Below are 20,334 nucleotides of genomic sequence, written 5' to 3'. Positions count from 1 at the left end.
TCTGGGGTAGATTAGGGAGGCCCCCAGGACCTGACAGTACCTGGAGGTGCAGGCCCTTCCTGAGCAGGCAGCTGACAAGGTGATGCCATCGTGAGTGATTAGTGGGGGTGCCAGTGATTGATTGCATCAGCCATTGGCCGGGGTACCTGCCTGTCCCCACCACCACACCCACCTTGAAATAGAGCCACAGGGGCGACTGGGTGGCTCAGTCAGTTAAGTGTCTGACTCTTGATTTCAGAGTCCAGCTCAGGTCATGAACTCAGGGTCGTGAGATTGATCCCTGCATTGGGCTCTGCACTGGGCACGGAGCCTACTTAAGACTCTTTCTCTCCCTCTGCCCTCTGCCCCTTCCCTGCTTGTGCTCGCTCACTCGCTCTCAAAAAATAAAATAAAATAAAATAGAACTAGAGCCACGGCCGATACAGTGTGTATGCTAGAGGAAGCCAAACATCTCAGGAATATTATAATGCACACAAAATGAGTCCTTTGTTCTTAGACACAAACACAATAGATGGAATAAATAGCAGGATAGACCAGCTAGAGAAGGAAGTGATAAACTGGAAAGTCAGATTAAGGAAGTACTCCAGAGGTTAAAAAAAAAAAAGTTTAAAAAACCAAGAAAGGGTTGGCATCGAAATAGCAGACCCGGGGGGAGGGCACATGCGTGGAGGGGAGGGCAGCGTCTGGGCAGCAGGAGGCTGGGTTTGCGGGACTCAAGAAGGGTCTGGCATCGGGATCAAGCAGAAGGCATGAGACTCCCCAGTGCTGGGGCCAGCTCCAGAAGGTGGCAGTGCAAGGATGTTTTTAAGTTATTAAAAGGAATTTTTAACTTGGATTTTATGTTCATCCCAATTGTCACCTAGTTGTGCAGTTGTAATAAAAATATTCTTGGGATACTGAGAGAGACCCATTCAAGATGCATGAAAGCAAGGGAAATTTAGTACTGGGTAAAGTGTGTGTGTGCGCGCATGTGCACGCCAGCCCGAGGGGAGAACGAGAGAAAGCAAGCACGTCCATGAGGGCCCAGAACTGGGGCGATGGGTGTGTGACGTGCTGGGCTCCATGGGGGGACCAGCTTCTTGTCCCATAAGGAGGAAGAGAACCACCTCCAAGTGTAAGAGGCAACAGGCAGTAAATACAGAGAAACGGAGAGCGCTGAAATCCCTAAAGTGAGGCGGGAGAAACGAGTCCACTGACACCACAGTAAACACAAGGACATGAACACATTAGGGAAAGAGATTTAATCAGTAAGATTAAACAATACACCTGATAGTATTTCTAGACAAAGATTTTTGCACAAAGAAATGTAGCACGTGCATTAACATTATAATCAAGAAAAATTTTCTTTTAAGATCTGTGCCTGGTTGTTTTGCTTTGCACCGAGTCCTCTTTGTTTTATCGAATTGGAACTTATTTCAGCCGTACTGTAGGAGACTAGGGACTGTCACTTCTCCAGGTCTCAACAAGCAGCCTGTGGTTAGATTGTCTTTTCAACACGAGCACGTCTGCACCCTCCGTTTCAAGGGAGAGGAAGCATCTGCGTCCTGTTTGGTGTCCTTTGCAGGGTGGTCATTTTTGTCCTCGTCTTCCCCCAGGATTGCTGTGTTCTCCGTGACGGTGCTGCACGATGACAGGATCGTCCTTGTGGCTGAGCAGCGGCCAGATGCCTCTGAGGAGGACAGCTTCCAGTGGATGAGCCGCGTGCTGCAGGTGGGCCCGGCGGCTGGCCCCTGTCTCTGCGAGTGTGGTTCCGACGAGTCCGGGTGCTCGGGGGTCGCGTTCCCTTCCTTCAGAGCCCGGCCTGCCTGCCCCTGTCTCTAGCTCAGTGCCGAGCAGCCCAGATGTCCAGTCGCCCCACACAGGATCACAGGCTTGGTTACTGAGAGTTGCAGCCTTCCTCCACCCTGTGCTGCCTGCACACAGTAGGCGCTTAAGAAATTGGGCTTCGTAAAGATAAGGGAACAGCATTTTGAAACTAATTCCGTACGAGGGTTAGTGTGTCCTAAAACAGCAGTCCCGTGACTCTCCTGTCGATTAGGATGGTATCCATTGAGACTGTTACTTAGATTCGGACCAGGCCATGGCCACAAGGGCACCAGGGGGACTGAGAGCTTGTTATGACAATGTCAGAGCTAGAGCGAAGTGGAAAGCATGGTGCAGAAAGTTCTAGTACCCATCTCTAGGTTCTGCAGTGGCTGACACGTCCTCCCACTTGCTCGTCACACCTCTGTCCCTCGGCCCACTGCTCAGGGCACGCTGTGGGGTGCCACCTTCCCCTGCACCGCATGGTGGCCCTCATTTCTTTAAATACTGAACTGGAGTCCAGCATACTATTTCGGGGGGAAGGAAGTAAAATTTACAAACAGTGTGCTGTCCAGTAGGGGATTTTCCGTTGGCTTGATGGGATGCAATTTCTATGTAGAATGAGCCCATCTGTAAGTGTGCAGGCGCTGAGTTTTGACGACAGTGTGCACCCAAGTAACCAGTGCACCGTGGTAATGAAGACAGAGCATCTCCGCCATGTCGTGGTTCTCCCGTGTCCCCCACCGCTGTTGCACTGCCCAGCCCGAGAGCCACTGGTCGGCTGCGTGTCCGCACGCCTGAGTGGCACGGCGTGTCTCCCTTTCTACCACTTTACTCTCGGTAAAGGGAATCACACAGTGTTTGCCGTTCTGTCTGGCGTCCTTCCCTCAGCATGGTTTTGAGATTCCTCGTGTCATTGTGTGGTTGGGTGGCGCATTCCTCTTGATGGCCGAGTTGGGTTTCTTATCTATTCACATCCTGATGGACGTTTGGGTTGCCAGTTTCTGACTGTTATGAATAAAGCTGCTGTGGGCAATGGTGCAAGTCTTTGGGTGAATTTCCTCTGGTACCCTGCCATCTTCAGGCCAGTTGTGTGGACTGGCATGAAGCTGGTAGAAAGAGGCGTAGAGTGGTCCATGCGTCAGGGAGACCAGGCGGCCCTGAGCTTCAGAGTAGTGTTTTCCCACTAGTATCTCAGCATTTATTTTTAATAAAATTTGTGATGTCTTATTATGGAATATTTCTAACACAACAAACAAGAAGAACAGTGTAATTGATGTGGGGAACAGAGGCAGAAGGAAATGAAGATAAAAGTAAATGTCCTTATAACCTGCAGCCCCTTGACGAATACTCGAGGCGGGCAGAGTGTAACATTCCTCCAGGAAGCTCCTGTCTTAATGTTGATGCCTTGTTAACAGGGAAAAACAACCCTAGCTTGACAAGAGCCAGGCCTCTGGTATCCTGTGAGTCTTCTTCAGCAGGTCCAAGTCCTTTTGGACACCTCCCTTTTCCTTCCCTCCCCCAACTCCCAAGCATATGATCAGCCACCCCTCACAACCCCGGTGCAGCAGCTCCTTCTGCCCACGGGTCCTGTCCCCCCGGTCCCGTCCCCAGGCTTTAATAAAACCACCTTTTTGCACCAAAGACGTCTCAAGAATTCCTTCTTGGTCGTCGGCTCTGGACCCCACCAACCTCACCAACATTCGAAAACTACATCATAATAACCCCATGTTCCCATCACCCTGTTCAACAGTTATCAACCCAGGTCCTGACTGTGTCCCTGCCTGGCCCTCCCCTTTCTCCCTTAGGAGTGTTTTGAAGTAAATGCCAGACATCACATTTTATCTGTGAAGATTTTATTATTTCTTTAAACAAGGAATACCATTATCACATCTCTAAGAATTAACAATAATGTTCTTACGTTTTAAAAATTGAGATATAATTGGGGCACCTGGGTGGCTCAGTCGGTTAAGCACCTGCCTTCAGCTCAGGTCATGATCCCAGAGTCCTGTGATTGAGTCCCACATCAGGCTCCTTGCTCAGGGGGGAGCCTGCTTCTCCCTCTACCCCTCCCCCCTGCTCATGATCTCTCTCTCTCTCTGTCTCTTGGATAAATAAATAAAATATTTTTAAAAATTGAGATATAGGGGTGCCTGGGTGGCTCAGTCGTTAAGCATCTGCCTTCAGGGGGCGCCTGGGTGGCTCAGTCCTTCAGCATCTGCCTTCAGCTCAGGTCATGATCCAGGGTCCTGGGATCGAGCCCCTCATCGGGCTCCCTGCTCAGCGGGAAGCCTGCTTCTCCCTCTCCCACTCCCCCTGCTTGTGTTCCCTCTCTCGCTGTCTCTCTCTGTGTCAAATAAATAAATAAAATCTTAAAAAAAATTCTAAAAAATTTAAAAATTGAGATGTAATTGACATATAATACTAATTTCAGGTGTACAACATAATGATTTGATATTTATATCTACTGTGAAGTGATCACAGTAAGTCTAGTAGACATTCATCATCATACCTAATTACAACTCTTTTTCTTGTGATTGAGAACCTTTAAGGTCTATCCTCTCAGCAGCTTTCAGAGGGGTACAGGACAGCTTTTTACCTCTGGTCACCGTGCTGCGCACTACATCCCCAGACTCTGTTTTGTACCTGGAGGTTCGTGTCTTCTGACACTTTCTCCCACTCTGTCCCCCCACCCCCACCTCTGTCAGCCACCAGTCTGTTCTCTGTATCTGTCAGCTCAGTTTCAAGATTTCACGTGTAAGTGAGATCACGCGGGACGTGTTTTTCTCAGACTGACTTATTTTGCTTACACCCTCGAGGTCCATCCACGTTGTGAATGGCATTTGTGAATGGCAAGATCTCGTTCTTCTTTACAGCTGAGTAGCATTCCATTGTGTCCACACCGCGTGTTCTTTATCCGTTCATCAGTCCGTGGACACATGGGCTGCTTCCATATCTTGGCTATTGTAAATAATGCTGCATTAAACATAGGGGTGCATTTATCTTTTTGAATTAGTGTTTTTGGTGGGTTTTTTGGGGTAAATACCTAGTAGCACAATTGCTGGATCGTAGGGTAGTTCTATTTTTAATTTTTTGAGGAGCCTCCATACTGTTTTCCAGAGTGGCTGCACCAGTTTGCATTCCCACCAACAGTGTGGGAGGGTTCCTTTTCCTTCATATCTTGCCAACACCTGTTGTTTCTTGTGTTGTTGATTTTAGCCATTCTGACAGGTATGAGGTGATACCTCATTTTTTAAAATTTACATTTTCCTGATGATTAATGATGTTGAGCACCTTTTCATGTACCTGTTGAGTATATGTATGTCTTCTTTGGAAAAATGCCTATTTGGATCCTCTGCCCATTTTTAAATTGGATTGTTTGTTTTTGCCATTGAGTTGTGTGAGTTCTTTATATATTTGGGATATTAACCTCTTATCAGATATATGATTTGCAAATATTTTCTCTCACTCAGTAGGTTGCCTTTTCATTTTGGTAATGATTTCCTCTGCTGTGCAGAAGCTTTTTTGTTTTATGTTTGCTTTCATTGCTTTTGCTTTTGGTGTCAGAGCCATAAAATCATCAAAAAGACTTGTGTCAGGGAGCTTACCACCTATGTTTTCTTCTAGGAGTTTCATGGTTTCAGGTCTTATCTTCAAGTCTTTAACCAATTTTGATTTTATTTTTGTGGATGGTGTGAGAAAGTGGTCCAGTTTCATTCTTTTGCATGTAGCTGTCCAGTTTTCCCAGAACCGTTTATTGAAGACAGTCCTTTCCCCATGGTATATTCTTGTCTCCTTTGTCACAAAGTAATCGACCGTATGTGCTTGGGTTTATTTCTGGGCTCTCTATTGTATTCCATTGATCTGTATGTCTATTTTTATGCTAATACCATACCATTTTGGTTACTAAAACTTTGTAATATAATTCAAAATCATGAAGTGTGATGCCTCCAGCTTTGTTCCTCAAGTTTGCTTTGGCTACTCAGGGTCTTTTTTTGGTTCCCTACAAATTTTAGGATGATTTGTTTTAGTTCTGTGAAAAATGCCATTGGAATCAGGGATTATACTGAATCTGTAGATTACCTTGGGTAGAATGGACATTTTAAAAATACTAATTCTTCCAATCCACGAGCATGGAATGTCTATTTCTTTGTGTCTTCAATTTCTTTCATCACTGTCATAGTTTTTAGTGTATAGGTTTCTTACCTCCTTGGTTAAATTTATTTTATTTTATTATTTTTGGTGCAACTGTAAATGGAATGGTTTTCTCAATTTCTCCTTCTGATGGCTCATTCATTAGACTAGTGTACAGAGACACAACAGATGTTTCCTGTGATTTTACTGGATGTATTTATCAGTTCTAACAGTTTCTGGTGGAGTCTTAAGGGTTTTCTATATATAAGATCATGTCATCTGTAAATAGTGATGGTTTTACTTCTTCCTTTCCAATTTAGATGTCTTTTATTTCATTTTCTTGCCTTATTGCTGTGGCTGGGACTTCTAGTTCCATGTACTTATTCCTGATCTTAGGGGAGAAAGTTCTCAGCCTTTTACCATTGAGAATGGTGTTGGCTGAGGGTTTGTCAAATATGATCTTTCTTACATTGAGGTATGTTCTCTCTATACCTGCTGTGTTCAGAGTTTTTATCCTAACAGTAATTTCTTGTTGTAATTCAATATCTAGTCACTGTTCAGACTCTCTGATTATCTAATGTTTAGTTTGTTTGATTCAGGATCAAAATGAAGTAAAAAAAAAATGTGCTTCGTGAGGACAAGGTCTTTAAGTCTTTCTTAATCTACAGATTCTTCCTCTGTCATAGTTTTCTTGTGGTTAGTTTGTGGACAAAAACAAGTTGTTTGTCCAGTATGTTTCTTCAGCCTAGGCTCTGAAGATTGTGTCTCAGATCTATCATTCAATACAGGTGTCTGTCGCCTGTGGTCATCCTGTACATTGTGGTTGGATCAGACTCGGGTTCAGTTTCTGGCAAAAATTCCTCCTGGAAGGTGGCATATGATTCTGGCTGCCTCTGTTCACCACTCCTGGGGTCACTGATCTGTTAGGACTTCACAGCGGAGCTACCCTGATTATGAAGGCTCACCAGAGCAGCCTTGAAAGTTTCTCCTCTGGAGAGCGCATGCCCTCCTCAGTCACCCAGGGGCCTGGAGGCAGGCTGTGTAAGAAAACAAGATCAAGGATTGATTTCAGAGTAGTAAGGTGGTTTCTTAGAATCCTCTTCAAGCGACCATGAGTTTTGTTTATTTGTTTCATTAAGAACTAGTGGATGTAAACATACTGGATGTGATTCAGTCTATTACAGTTTTTTTTATTTTTCAGTGGTTAGTGGGAGCCCCTTCAGGTTGGCTCTTGAGTCCTTCTGATGTACTCCTGGAATTCTTTGAGGCCATAGTAGAGATGAGGAAGCTCAGATACTTGGGGGAAGGCAGTGTGTTTTGCATCCTAGACCTGTCATGGCCAGGACCCTAGGGACCTTGCTACTTCCTAGGGGAAATGGAATTGGGGGACCACCATCTGGGCACTTGATGTTGCTGGCTTCTTCACTGTTTCTGGGCTTTCTTCACTGGACAGAGTAGGAAATGATGTCTCTTTGTAAGAGTACCTACATCATGAGTTTATGCTGCTGGTTCCAGCTCAAATTCAAGACCACAGAATTTTAAACTCACTGATTCCTTGCTCCCACACTGAAAAATTGCAGACATCAACAACTCATCAGAGAATCACTCATCTGCCTCAGGCCATGCTATACAGTGTAGTCTCAAAACAGCGGTCTCCACACTCCCTCTAAAACGTGAGATTTCTGAGAGCAGCTTAACATTTTTTTGCAGTTCTTTTTGCCCATAGGGCAGATCTCATTAGGGGTGGACTAATCAAATTACCGTGTTTAAAGTCACTTTAAATAGATTCTCTCTCTGGGGCTTGGCCACCAACCTAACTCCAGTTCAGCTGAGTTCATTTCTTTTATTTCGCTTTCAGTTGTTAGGGAATGCTTTTTAAAACTTCAAGGTTTTGGGATGTAAAGTATATTCATGGCTCCAAAGTCAAATCTGAACACAAGAGAAATTCAGAGAAGTCCAGTTTCCGCCCCCCACAGCTGCACTGGCTTATCTAACTTTTCTTTCTTTAATATACGCAGTTCCAGATTTATGTATATGTGCACACACACAGTACGTGTGTGTGTTAAATGATAGACACGTTTGCACGTCCTTCCATGTATTCTTGTTGAACAGAATGTCTCCACGATCTTTAGAGCTGCGTGTTCTCACCTGGTGCAGCTCCCAGCCTCCCAGCCCCTCGGCAGCTGTGAGCGGGTCAGCCTGTGCTTGCCTGCAGCTGGGTAACACGGCGGGTCTCAAACGCGTCCCTCCGATCTCGCGTTACTCTCTTCCAGGCCATCGACAGCATCCACCAGGTGGGCGTGTACTGTCTGGCCCTGGTTCCTGCCAACACCTTGCCCAAGGCTCCTCTCGGAGGGATTCACATTTCTGAAACCAAGCAGCGTTTCCTGGAGGGGATGCTGCACCCATGTAATGTACTAATGTGCCCTCACACCTGTGTCACCAACCTTCCCAAACCTCGCCAGAAACAACCAGGTTAGTCCTGTGTGGCAGTAGCTGTCTGTTCAGTCTCAATATTGGTGGCAGCCACACTCGTGGTTCAGTGGTGCAGCCGCGTGGGGCCTGCGTCTCTGGGGCTGGAGTTAGGAGCCAGACCTACATCAGGGCAGTCACCACCTCCTGCCTGCCTGGAGCCAAGCCACAGATGAGAAAACTTTACCATGTCACCTGTGTGGTGGCCCTCAGCTGCCTGTTGGGACCCATCTCAGTCGCTAAGTGCAGGCGTGGCATCTGAGGCTTGGAGGGCGAGGGGGTGGCGCCCTGGGAGTAGAGGTGGAGCTCAGGGATGGAGAGAGACAGCGCGGTGCTGGGGCCGGCCCAAGGGCCTCCACGAATGCTCTCCCTTCCCTGATTTCACACATCTAGAAACTAAGTTCAAAGACCAGCTTGACTGTTATTTTTGTTCCTTTGGTTATGTAAATTTTTTTGTTCTTCTTTCACTGATTATTGAACACATAAGATACCATTAAATAAAATACATTTGCTCAGGAAGGTTTAATTTCCTGTTTTATATGTAAAATGCAGGAAAACCGCGCAGTACCCTGAGCGTGTGGCTGTGCTGAGGTCCAGTCATACCCCCAGGTCTACGCCGGATGGCGAGTTTCTCAGTCTGGGGTTGCTTGTATTTGAGAGAGAGACGCTCTTCGCCGCTCACCGTGACCCTTACGGCTGGCTTCCTGAGCGTCAGCGCCTTAGTGAAGAGTGAAACGCCTCATTCAGATAGAAAGCGTTCCGGCAGTAAAGTCACAGGACGGTCCTGTCCCTGAGCCACCACCTGCTCACTCAGAATCCCCCGTTTTCCAGAGGTGGGGCCGGCCTCCATGATCGTGGGGAACCTGGTTGCCGGGAAGAGGATCGCACAGGCCTCGGGGAGGGAGCTGGCTCACCTGGAGGACAGCGATCAGGCCAGAAAGGTAACGGCCGGGGCCCTGGGGCGCGAGGAGGGCGCCCCTCGGCGAGGCTGCAGACTGAGGGGCCTCTCTGCGCAGTTCCTGTTCCTACCCGACGTGCTGCAGTGGCGGGCACACACCACTCCCGACCACCCGCTCTTCCTGCTGCTCAACGCCAAGGTGAGCCAGCTCCCAGCGCTCTGTCCCCCAGGTCCTGCCCAGAGAGCGCTGTGCCCCCGGCCGCCTGCCCCACCTGCTGTTTTCTGTGTGGGGAGCTCAGCGGTCACCTCAGTTGGGCAGTGACATTTCTGGTAGAGCTAGTATTTTTTTTAAGATTTTATTTATTTATTTGACAGAGAGAGAGGGACAGCGAGAGAGGGAACACAAGCAGGAGGAGTGGGAGAGGGAGAAGCAGGCTTCCCGCCGAGCGGGGAGCCCGATGCGGAGCTCGATCCCAGGACCCTGGGATCATGACCTGAGCCGAAGGCAGACACTCAACAACTGAGCCACCCAGGCGCCCCTGGTAGAGCTAGTATTTAACAGGAAAATGCTCAGTTAGAAACAGCATGCTTGTAAAGACTACTAAGTGAGCTAAAAGGAAATGTTTATTTTGTAAAAATTAGGAATTTAGATTTTTTTGTTTATAGCTTTAACATGACAAATGCTGTGTATTGCCCTGATCCTGGGGTAGATTCAGAAATTCACTTCCATGATTTTGGCTACCTTTTAGTGTGATTACACTGTACCAGGAGTTCTCAGGACAGGAAGGAGGTGTGCCGTAACCCTCACATCCAACTTTGGGCCAGCAGACAAAATATAGAAACATGAATAACCCTAAAAATCCCGCCTCGCTCAGATGCATCTCACACAGGCCGTGAGAACGTTTGCACTTTGACACAGTAAAGGGCAGGTCGCTGTGGCCTTAGAAAATGCTGGTCTAGCTTTTGTTTCTGCTTATTACTGCCCACTGTTTCTTCATTTAAAAAATATTTATTGATACCTGTTAGGTTCTGGGTGTTAAGTAAGAGAAAAAGCGTCCTGCCCTCAGGACGCTTGCAGTGAGTCTTCCCTGCTGGAAAACTAGTCCGTAAAAGAGACTTTATGTTCTTTGTTCACCGTGTATCTGCAGATCTAGAACGGTGTTCAGAGCATATTTATCACTGATTGACTTCTAGAGCATGGAGACAGCCAATAATTAACAAGTGGCCCAGGTAAAATGAGCTCATGATGGGAAACCGAAGATGAGAACAACAGGGGTGTGGCCCCGAGTGCCAGGGGCTCCGAGGCCAGCTGCTGGCTGTCACCGCGAGGGTGTGGCTGGAAGCTGCGCGGGACTGAGCTGTAGGCGCGTGATGGTGGTGTGGTTCGTGGTTCTGAGTGGCTCCTGTGGGTTGCAGGAGGGTGAGTGTGGGGCGGCAGCTCAGAGAGGAGGGGCCCCGGGGTGGGGGCTGCACAGAGGTGCCCACCAGGCATGTGTGGAGAGGTAGATAGTCTTTTTTTTTTAAGATTTTATTTATTAGAGAGAGAGAGAGTGCACAAGCAGGGGGAACGGCAGAGGGAGAGGGAGAAGCAGGGAGCCTGACGCGGGGCTCGATCCCAGGACCCCGAGATCATGACCTGAGCCGAAGGCAGACGCCTAACGACGGAGCCACCCAGGCGCCCCGAGGTAGATGGTCTTTAAAGCCAAGAGAGAGCTCAGGAGGAGCCCACAGAAGACTGGGCCTGGCCTTTTCCAAATCCCCTCAAAGTCACTAGTAAAACTTGGCATTTCTTTTGGTTTGTCAACCTTCTTCGGTTTTCAATTGTCCTTGAGTCCCTGGGGACATGCTGGCCTCTGACCTAGGAGGAGGCCTGTGGCCGTGTAGGTGGCCGTCCAAGGGGGCTGGCAGGCTCTGCCGGCTCTGACGTTCTGCACCTCAGCTGGGCTCGGGGGAAGCAAGCCCAGCTCCCTTGCACGCAGCCTGGCTCTGCGGACAAGCACGTTGGCCTCCGTAAGGGAGAAGGGAGGGGTTCTGACTTTGGCTGGTCTGTTCTGGGGCATTATGTTTAGACCGAGCTGCACTTTTAATTTCCTTAAGAAGGACTAAAAGCTCTGAGGCCTGCCCGACTCCGGTCAGCCGAGGGAAGGAGGCCTTTGCTGGGAGCTGGTGTCCTGACGTCCTTGGCAGAGACGCGAGGCGAGCGAGCAAATGGGCCCATGCCACCCGCAATGCTCTGCGTCCGCCAGGTGCTCCGAGAGGGCAGGCTGCCGACCTGGGGGAGAGGAAGTTCAAACACCACAACCGTGTAGCTTCCGGATGTTTGTTTATTGTGCATTATTATGTGTATTTATATTCGGGATAATGGTTGTTTCTGGGGAAGGAGAGGATGAATTAAGGTTGGTATGCAGAGTGGTGATGATATGTTTTTGAAAACAAATTTAAACATTATGTGGCAAAATATTATTAGGTAAGGAGAACCTGGATATTTATTCTATTATTCTTTAAAGATTTTTTTTTTTTTTTTTTTTTTGAGACAGAGAGAATGAGAGAGAGCACATGAGAGGGGAGAGGGTCAGAGGGAGAAGCAGGCTCCCTGCCGAGCAAGGAGCCCGATGCGGGACTCGATCCAGGGACTCCAGGATCATGACCTGAGCCGAAGGCAGTTGCTTAACCAACTGAGCCACCTAGGCGCCCTATTCTATTATTCTTTATAATGTTGTTATATTTAACAGATTTTATCAAAAAGGCCAAAAGAGTTTTCTTTTCTTAATTTAATTAAATTTAGTTAATTTATTTGAAAAAATTTTTTTAGAGCGCGAGCGAGCACACGGGAGCGAGTTGGGGGAGGGACAGAGGGAGAGAGAGCACCTTAAGCAGGTGACATGCCCAGTGGAGCCCGACGTGGGGCTCGATCTCACGACCCTGAGATCGTGACCTGAGCCGAAATCAAGAGTCAGACACTTGACCAACTGAGCCAACTGGGCGCCCTCAAGAGTTTTCTCTAACGGCTGAGCCTCGGGCTGTCCTGGACAAGCAGCATGCCCACTGCTGCAGGCTCTCTGGAGACCTGCACAGCTTGTCCCTTCCCTGCTGAAGAACCAGCCGCCTTTGGGAACCCTCCCTGAGATACAGACGACTAGGTGTGTCCTGAGAACTGGCGCAGGCCCCAGCCCTAACCGCAGGAGTTCGGGGCACAGGGCACGAGCGGTGTGTGCTCAGGTGCCCGAGGAACAGACCCCGCCCCCAGCTCCGCGCTGATGCAGGGACCACCTTCCTAGGGCAGCGTCACCAGCACTGCAACCTGCGTCCAGCTGCACAAGAAGGCAGAGAGGGTGGCCGCCGCCCTGATGGAGAAGGCAAGACTGGGCACCGGGGACCACGTGGCTTTGGTCTACCCCCCAGGTAAGCACAGGGGGCCCTCTCTTATTATAAAGCAGACACCCCGTAACCTACAGCCAGGTCGGAAAGTAGGTCTTGGCCAGGTGTCCCGGGTGTCCCCAGCACAAACTCCTCCACCCCCCCCGAGCAGCCTCTACCCCTGAGCTCTGTAGCCCTCTCTTCCAGTTCCCCAGCATCTGAGCACCCAGTGGGGCACCCTGCACGTCGGCTTAGTCTGCCAGTTTTCTTTACATCTGGTATGTTTTTAGTCTCTTTTAATCCACAGGCTCTCCCTCTCCCCCTCTTCATACTTTATCGATGGAAGCTCTGGGTTGCCTCTGCAGAGGCCCCCCAGTCCCGGAGCAAGCCAGCGGGTTCTTGGCTCCCGTCTTTCCTGCAGGTTGGCAGCGAGGTCCTGGCCCTGGGTCAGATAGGGGTTTGGTGCCTTGGCCGACTCCAAGTGGTGTTGAATTATCTCATCAGGGACCCATGTTGGCTTGTGTCTCCTTCTGTGATGTTAGCATCCACTGTTGATGCTTCAGAGTTCATTCATTCATTCATTCTTCAGGGTCACGAAACAGTGATATTCTCATTCTGTCATTTCCTGTTTTCATTTATTGGCCATGAAACTAACACACAGAAACTTCCTTCATCTAGCATTTGGCTCCCCAGTGGTGGAATCCCTACGTGCTGATGCTTTCCTTCTGTCGGTCCTGTGTATTCCTGTCACACTCCAGTGGATCTAGAAATACATACATCACTGTGAACTCCTGGGCTGAAATGACTTTGTTGGGTTTCAGTCCTTTGCAGTTAGTTTCTTTGTCAAAGCTCAGGTCATCCCACGTTCGGCCAATAGGAGCCCCTCCCGGCTGGTCTCACGCGACCACAGTCTGCTGCAGGCTCGCGTCCTGCCCGTCCCACCCCAGATCTAGAGCCAGCCATCCCTCCGTGGAGACCCCAGTGCCCCCAGAACAAAACCTGGGCCTGAGGGATGCGCATTTCTTCCAGATTGACTGCTGTTTATTGGCCTTTCAGCAAGCAGATCTAGGTATTACAATTAAATGCAATTGTATCTCTTAGAGAGGCAGTACCTTATGAGTTTATCCTGTCACGTCCCATTTAATTCAGGACTAAACCCCTCCTACCTTGTATCTCCCATTTTCCATACCGAGGATCCTGGTTCTTCAGAACAGGGAGATGATGGAATTCACATAGCCCCATAATCACTCAGTCACTCAAACCTGCATCACATGCAGCATCCCCAGAATAACAGCACAAATACTGTAACCACCTAAATGAAGTTTGGAAACAGTTTAAAATTTTTGCACATGCTTTTCTGCATCTCCACCGCCTGCCCCCGCCCCCCCCCCCAACCTTGTTGCTGTCTTGTGTCTGCGTTATCAGAGGGATGGATGGACGGCCCTTACAAATCCAGCCTCTTGGCTTCTCCTCCTTTGCTTTCAGTTCCCCCTGGAGCTGTCTGTCTCCTGGTCATGCAGGTTTCTGACGCTCCTTCTCTAACTGGTTTCTCAGGAAGCAATCCTAGGACCAGTGGTCTCCTGAGTTCTTGGTTGTTGATAATGGTTTGTACACTTTGTGATTGTTAAAGAACAAAATCCAACGGGGTAAATTTTGGAGGTCTGATTGGCTTTCTCTGGTGACCCCTGAACCCGGCCGCCTGCAGCGTAGCGGGCAGAAAGGAGCCCCAGGGAGCCGCACAGATGAGAGATGTTCATGGGCAGGAGGGAACAGGACGAGGACGTGATCCCGGGAAAACTCGGGTTAGTTGGACAAGGTCACTCTCCTTCAGGGGACCATGGGGTCTGCCAGACAGAGGACCTCGCTCGTGCCGACCAGGTGACTCCTGACGGACGCTGAGCTCCCCTTTCTGGGAGAGGCCGTACGTGTAATTAGGTTAAGCCTCGGTTTGGTGACCTGGGGCTCCGCCTGCCCTATCCGATCCGGCCCCTGGTCTGGAGGTGCCCCTTCTGTGAGTTTGTTGTTTTCCTGTTGGTGGGTCTGGCACACAGGGCCGTGCACTCAGTGTCTCTCCCTCTTGTGGCGACTCACGCCTTCGCTGGAGCAGGACGCCTGGGTCTGTTTCTCACGGTCGTATCCGGGCTTCTCCAGTCTCGCAGGTCAGAGTCCAGCTCTTCTTCCCCGTTTGTGAGTCATATGGCCTAGAGTCTTGCAGGCTTCCCTTTTCAACTCAGAGTCCAGGAAAGCATGGGGCTGCGCCCAGGGGTGGGTCCTGCTCACTGTCTTGCCTGTTTAATCTTGGGGTTCTCATCTTCATCTCAGGAAAATATTCTTTCTCCTGCCTGCTTTTCCTCCCTTTTTCCTGCACCTGGCACTCTTCTGACTTGTGGCTTGGATCTATCCTCCCCGTCGGGTGCCTTCTCTCGAGTGTGCTCTGTGCTTCATCTCTGGACCACTTGTCCAGGCCCCTTTTCAGCATCTCTGGGGTACCGTGGGTTGCATTCAGCACTTCTCCATGTGGGACTGCTGCTGCTGGTGGGACCGGGGAGCCTCTTTCTTGGGGGACTGCCACGGAGTGCAGACGTCTCCCCTTCCTGGGGCCTGGGGCAGGGTGGCAGCCTAGTCTCTTTCTTGGCACACATACATGGTAACTCGAATACTCCCCAAACTCCCACTGGCATCACTTTTTTTTCTCCTCCTTCCATTCCCTGTGATGTGGTTTGGAGTGTTGGGGTCCAGAGCCGACGGCCAAGAAGGAATTCTTGAGACGTCTTTGGTGCAAAAAGGTGGCTTTATTAAAGCCTGGGGACGGGACCGGGGGGACAGGACCCGTGGGCAGAAGGAGCTGCTGATCATATGCTTGGGAGTTGGGGGAGGGAAGGAAAAGGGAGGTGTCCAAAAGGACTTGGACCTGCTGAAGAAGACTCACAGGATACCAGAGGCCTGGCTCTTGTCAAGCTAGGGTTGTTTTTCCCTGTTAACAAGGCATCAACATTAAGACAGGAGCTTCCTGGAGGAATGTTACACTCTGCCCGCCTCGAGTATTCGTCAACGGGCTGCAGGTTATAAGGACATTTACTTTTATCTACATTTCCTTCTGCGTCTGTTTCCCACATCACCTGGGCTGTGAGGGTACGTTTCCCTAGGGTGAGCTCAGTCCCCACTCTTCAAGTACCCCTGGATTCCAGACGTAAGGCAAGCTTCACCCTGACTGCGAGGGGCAGAGACATGGCTGAGCTGGAGCTCCCTGGCCACGAGCTGTCCACACCGGCTGCAGTGGTGCGGAGCCCCGGGCTCAGGGCTGGGGCTGGAAGCACGCACAGCACCCCGGAGGGCGCCCACAGGGAATGTGCCCGCAGGGAGTGCGCTCGCAGGAAGCGCGCCCATAGGGAGCGCAGGCACAGGGAACACGCCCGCAGGGAATGTGCCCACAGGGAATGTGCCCACAGGGAGCGCGCCCACAGGGAAGCGCAGGGCTGCAGTAACTGGGAAACACTGGGAAGGCTTAACTACAGGAAAAGGGAAGGAAAGATGGGTAGCAAACCAGTGCGATCTTGATAATTGAGAATCCAGGAGGGTGAAGAGAGGGAGGGGCCTGATGCTCTTCGCTACTGTGAAGTGTGTTTGACGCTATTCTTAAACCATTTTTAACAACAAAAAAGAAAATGCATGCTGAAGGTCTAAATTTACATCTGAAAACGTGCCAGCAGGTAGAGAGTATAGTAGCTGTAGGCTGAGCTCGGTCCCCGTGGGGAGGGCACTCCCCCCCCCCCCCTTTGCATTTGCCACTGGGTGTGTTGTGTATGCTGGTGGGATCAGAAGGATTCTCCCCACCTGTGCACCTGGAAATATGTGCGTTCAGGGAGCATCATGAGTTTTGTGAGCTCAAGGAAGTGGGCTCCTGTCGACGTCTTCCTCATGTGCTGTGTTGGGAAGCGACCATGCTGGGTGTAAGAGCACTCATATGTGCACCAGCCTGCTGGGTGTGCTCACGGCCCTGCTGAGCAACCCTGGCCTCAGAGTCCGCTATTAATATTGGTGGAGCATTGGGAACTTGTAATCCGGTGAAACCCACCAGCCAGGTTAAATGGGACAGAGTTATTTTGACCCTGGAATTGAAATAGCCTGAGGCTGGTGTTTTGTAGCCTGAGGATGCCAGGTGGGGGCCCTGTGTGCTCTGAAGGGTCTCCAGGGTGTGTTTGGGGGGGGGGGGCAAGCGTCTCAAGCTGGATTGAGTTCAAGATGGGAGCATAGGTTTTAAGTGCGGTATAATTCCCCCTAAGACTTAAACATGTAGAAATCTGAAGGAACATTTTGGTGGTCACGTGTTATGATGTAAAGCTGAGAGCAAGGAGGGATGCCCTGGCCTGAGAACCGATGTGCAAGGAGTTGCAGCCTTCCAAGTTTCCAGTTCTCCAAGGGGGCAGACCCCCGCCTCATCCTCCCCATCACCTCCTGCTGTAGCTCTGTTCTCCTTGGTGGGCAGACCCCTCACCCTCCCGTGTTCCCTCCTTTTCAGAGCTGGGCAGCCTGTCCCTCAAAAGGGTTCCTACTTCCCTTGCTCATCTACCCTGTGCTTGGCCCCCGGAATGGTAGGCCTAGTGCTGCTCCCGGGCTGGAGACCTCCTGCCCTCGGTGCCCTCCTCTGTGCCACGGACACACCCTCTTCTACCTCTCCAGCCTTTCAGGATAGTCTCTGTACATCCCTCATAGCACTTGCTACAAATATGTTGCCAGCAGGCCGGGTCTGGGCACTGGGAGGGAGTCCTGCAGGACCAGCCAAGATAGGAATGAAATAGAGTTTATTGAAGGTGTAGAGAGAGCGCAGTTATGGACAGTGTTTGGGAGACTCAGGTAAGGAGAGAGAGTCCCATCTTTGTTTGGGATGTGGGGGGTTTTACTGAGGACTGTGGTTTGGTGTGCATGTCCTCTTAGTCATCGGGAGCTGGTTTAGGTGATATTCTGTGGAGCCAGGGGGCCTTGGCCTAGAGATGTCTCTAGAGCTGCGGGTCCAGGATACTCATTCTCACCAGGTCGGATCGTTCCTTAGATGTTATGTATTCTAAAGAAATCATTAACTCCTCGTCCCTTACGAGGGGGACATAAACCATTTGCATGTGTAAAGTGGGGGTGCAGGTCCTAGCAAGAAGAGAGGCAAGAAAAGGAGCCAAAATCAGATTTTTATGGAGTCCTTCAGTTTCCTGTCTCAATACCATATCAGTTTGGAGTAGTCATGGTTTTATCCGGGTAATGATGGACTGGGACCCTCTCATCTGTTTGGCCCTCCGTGGTGCTAGGTGCTGTTCGTCACATTCCACCCCGCCCTGACCCTCTCTGACCACGTGTCTTTGCAGGGGTGGACCTCATTGCCGCCTTCTACGGCTGTCTGTACTGCGGCTGCGTGCCCGTCACGGTGCGGCCCCCGCACCCCCAGAACCTCACCACCACGCTGCCCACTGTCAAGATGATCGTGGAGGTACGTGTGCACTGTGGATCGGCCAGGCAGGCCTGACCAGGGGCAGGTGGGGGGCCTGTGCCGTCAACACGTCACCTCTCCCAGGCCCTACGTCCCGCTCACACCTTCAACCCCCGTGCTCTGCAGGTCAGCAAGTCCACTTGCGTCCTCACCACACAGGCCATCATGCGGCTGCTCAAGTCCAAAGACGCGGCCGCCGCCGTGGACATCAGGACCTGGCCGACCATTCTAGACACAGGTGAGGGTCCTCGGCGCCTCGGTGTATGCACTGGCCCCCAGGACACACCACCTTTCCTTTCTTTGTTGTACGGATTGTACGTTTGCCACCAGACAACAGAAGTTGGGTGGGAGCAGCTGAAATAGGTGGCGAAGGGCCGCTCGCCTCTGGGCCTCCCTCATGGCGGGACCCCTGCAGCCGTGGGGCAGAAGCCCTTGTCGGAAGCCGGTGCGTCTGCGGACCACCCCTCCTCGTGGTACAGCAGGTGGGCCCACCACACACACACCTCCGTCCCTTGTCCCGTCATTGGTGAATGCTGCTGTGCCCCATGAGATGCTTGTGGGCCAACAGGAAGGGCTGTACACCCCTGGACCGCTGTGCCTTGAGCCTTGAGGTCAGCCTGGGACTGAGATGCCCCAAACGAGCAGCACCCCACAGGCTTTGTGGGTGGGCTGTGGTGCACAACCATGTGACCCCCGCACCTGGCAGACATCTGCCCTTGCACCCCAGGGCAAGCGGTCAGGGATTGTGTCGTCTGGCTACCGGCCCGGTACCCGTCTACAGGCCTGGGGAGCTGGTCCAGGGCAGCCGGTGTGGAGCCAGCAGACTGGCTCCAGACAGTCCTGTTGCTTGTCCAGCTTGCGGCAACGTAGGCTCCAGCCCTTGCCTCACTTGAGTCCGCCTCGTGGTCTTACAGGAACGATGAAGCAGGGAGAGCCCTGGGAGCCTGCCCATAGCTCTCGCTGGTAGTGGTTCTGCCACAGGATTTGTGACCTTTGGCAAGTCCTTGCTCCTCCGAGCTCTCGCACTGGTAAATGCACCTCGCCCACCGTCCCTGTCACCACGCACTCAGAGCAGTCATGGTGGGTCTGCTCCACATGACATTTTCCTGAAGGTTAAAATGAGCTTCTCCACATATGCGTGTGGCCTGCTGTCTCCAGGCCTCCCTCCTGTTCTGCGCGGGCTCTCCCCAGGACTCCCCGGGTACGGATCATGTTTTCTTTCTCCCTTTGAGAGCCTGGAGTAGCGTTAACATTACTGGGGTCACTGCTTCAACAGATGACATACCAAAAAAGAAGGTGGCAAACATTTTCAGGCCCCCGTCTCCAGATGTGCTCGCATACTTGGACTTCAGCGTGTCAACTACGGGGATATTAGCAGGCGTGAAGGTGGGTCCTGGGGTCATAGCTCTTATTTGCTTCCGCCTCTGATGGGTGGGGAAAAAGGTTGTTGGGTGCAGGTTTACGCAGGGCCCCACTCTCATCCACAGCTGGAAGCAACAATAGTGTTCCTTGAAGTTTGTGTTAAATACCAGTAAACCCCCGGAATCAGGTTAGCCCGAGAACTATGCATATTTTGATGTTTTATGGTAACATCTAAACTTTAGAATTTATACCTAGCTTTGGGAGCAGGTGGCTTTAATGAGTCTGTCCCCTCACCAGGAGCCAAGAGCTCCATTAAATTTTTTCATATTCTGAAATTTCATTTAGAAGGTCTTTAGTGTGCCATTTCCTATGTATTATTTGGTTTGAATGGGGATTTGAGCCAGCCATCCTTTAAGGAAGCAACTGTGTCTGGCCGCATTGTTGACAGGCACTGCTCTTCACTTTCTCTCTTCCCTCACATCACTGACCAGAACTTCCATTTTACTCCTTAAGATGTCACACGCGGCCACAAGTGCCTTGTGCCGCTCCATAAAGCTGCAGTGTGAGCTGTACCCCTCGAGGCAGATCGCCATATGCCTTGACCCCTACTGTGGCCTCGGCTTCGCCCTGTGGTGTCTGTGCAGGTGAGTGCTGCAGGTGGTGCTCAGGTGAGCGCTGCAGGTGGTGAGCAGGTGGTGAGTTGGTGAGTGCTGCAGGTGGTGAGCAGGTGGTGAGTCGGTGAGTGCTGCAGGTGGTGAGTAGGTGAGTGATGCGGGTGGTGAGCAGGTGAGTGATGCGGGTGGTGAGCAGGTGGTGAGTAGGTGAGTGCTGC

At 50.8% G+C, this 20,334-nt stretch overlaps 1 protein-coding gene across 8 annotated transcripts in view; it reads left to right on the top strand.

Moving 5' to 3' along the window:
* Nucleotides 1–20,334, top strand: part of DIP2A (disco interacting protein 2 homolog A) — an 81,504-nt gene that overhangs the window by 50,266 nt on the left and 10,904 nt on the right. For all 8 annotated transcript variants that reach the window (XR_004683718.1, XM_035029985.1, XM_035029982.1 and 5 more), the window contains 9 exons: nucleotides 1,596–1,710; nucleotides 8,211–8,412; nucleotides 9,241–9,350; nucleotides 9,426–9,506; nucleotides 12,586–12,709; nucleotides 18,019–18,140; nucleotides 18,267–18,378; nucleotides 19,417–19,526; nucleotides 20,016–20,146. Coding sequence is in view for 7 of the 8 variants with exons in the window: in XM_035029985.1 (XP_034885876.1) it covers nucleotides 1,596–1,710; nucleotides 8,211–8,412; nucleotides 9,241–9,350; nucleotides 9,426–9,506; nucleotides 12,586–12,709; nucleotides 18,019–18,140; nucleotides 18,267–18,378; nucleotides 19,417–19,526; nucleotides 20,016–20,146 (1,107 nt within the window). In the remaining variant the exon portion in view is untranslated. The remainder of the gene's footprint in view (nucleotides 1–1,595; nucleotides 1,711–8,210; nucleotides 8,413–9,240; nucleotides 9,351–9,425; nucleotides 9,507–12,585; nucleotides 12,710–18,018; nucleotides 18,141–18,266; nucleotides 18,379–19,416; nucleotides 19,527–20,015; nucleotides 20,147–20,334) is intronic.

Source organism: Mirounga leonina, unplaced genomic scaffold (genome assembly GCF_011800145.1).
Source record: "Mirounga leonina isolate KUSES-001 unplaced genomic scaffold, KU_Mleo_1.0 Mir_353, whole genome shotgun sequence".
NCBI lineage: Eukaryota > Metazoa > Chordata > Mammalia > Carnivora > Phocidae > Mirounga > Mirounga leonina.
Note: the sequence above shows the minus strand (reverse complement) of the source record. Positions and strands in the feature narration are given on the sequence as shown.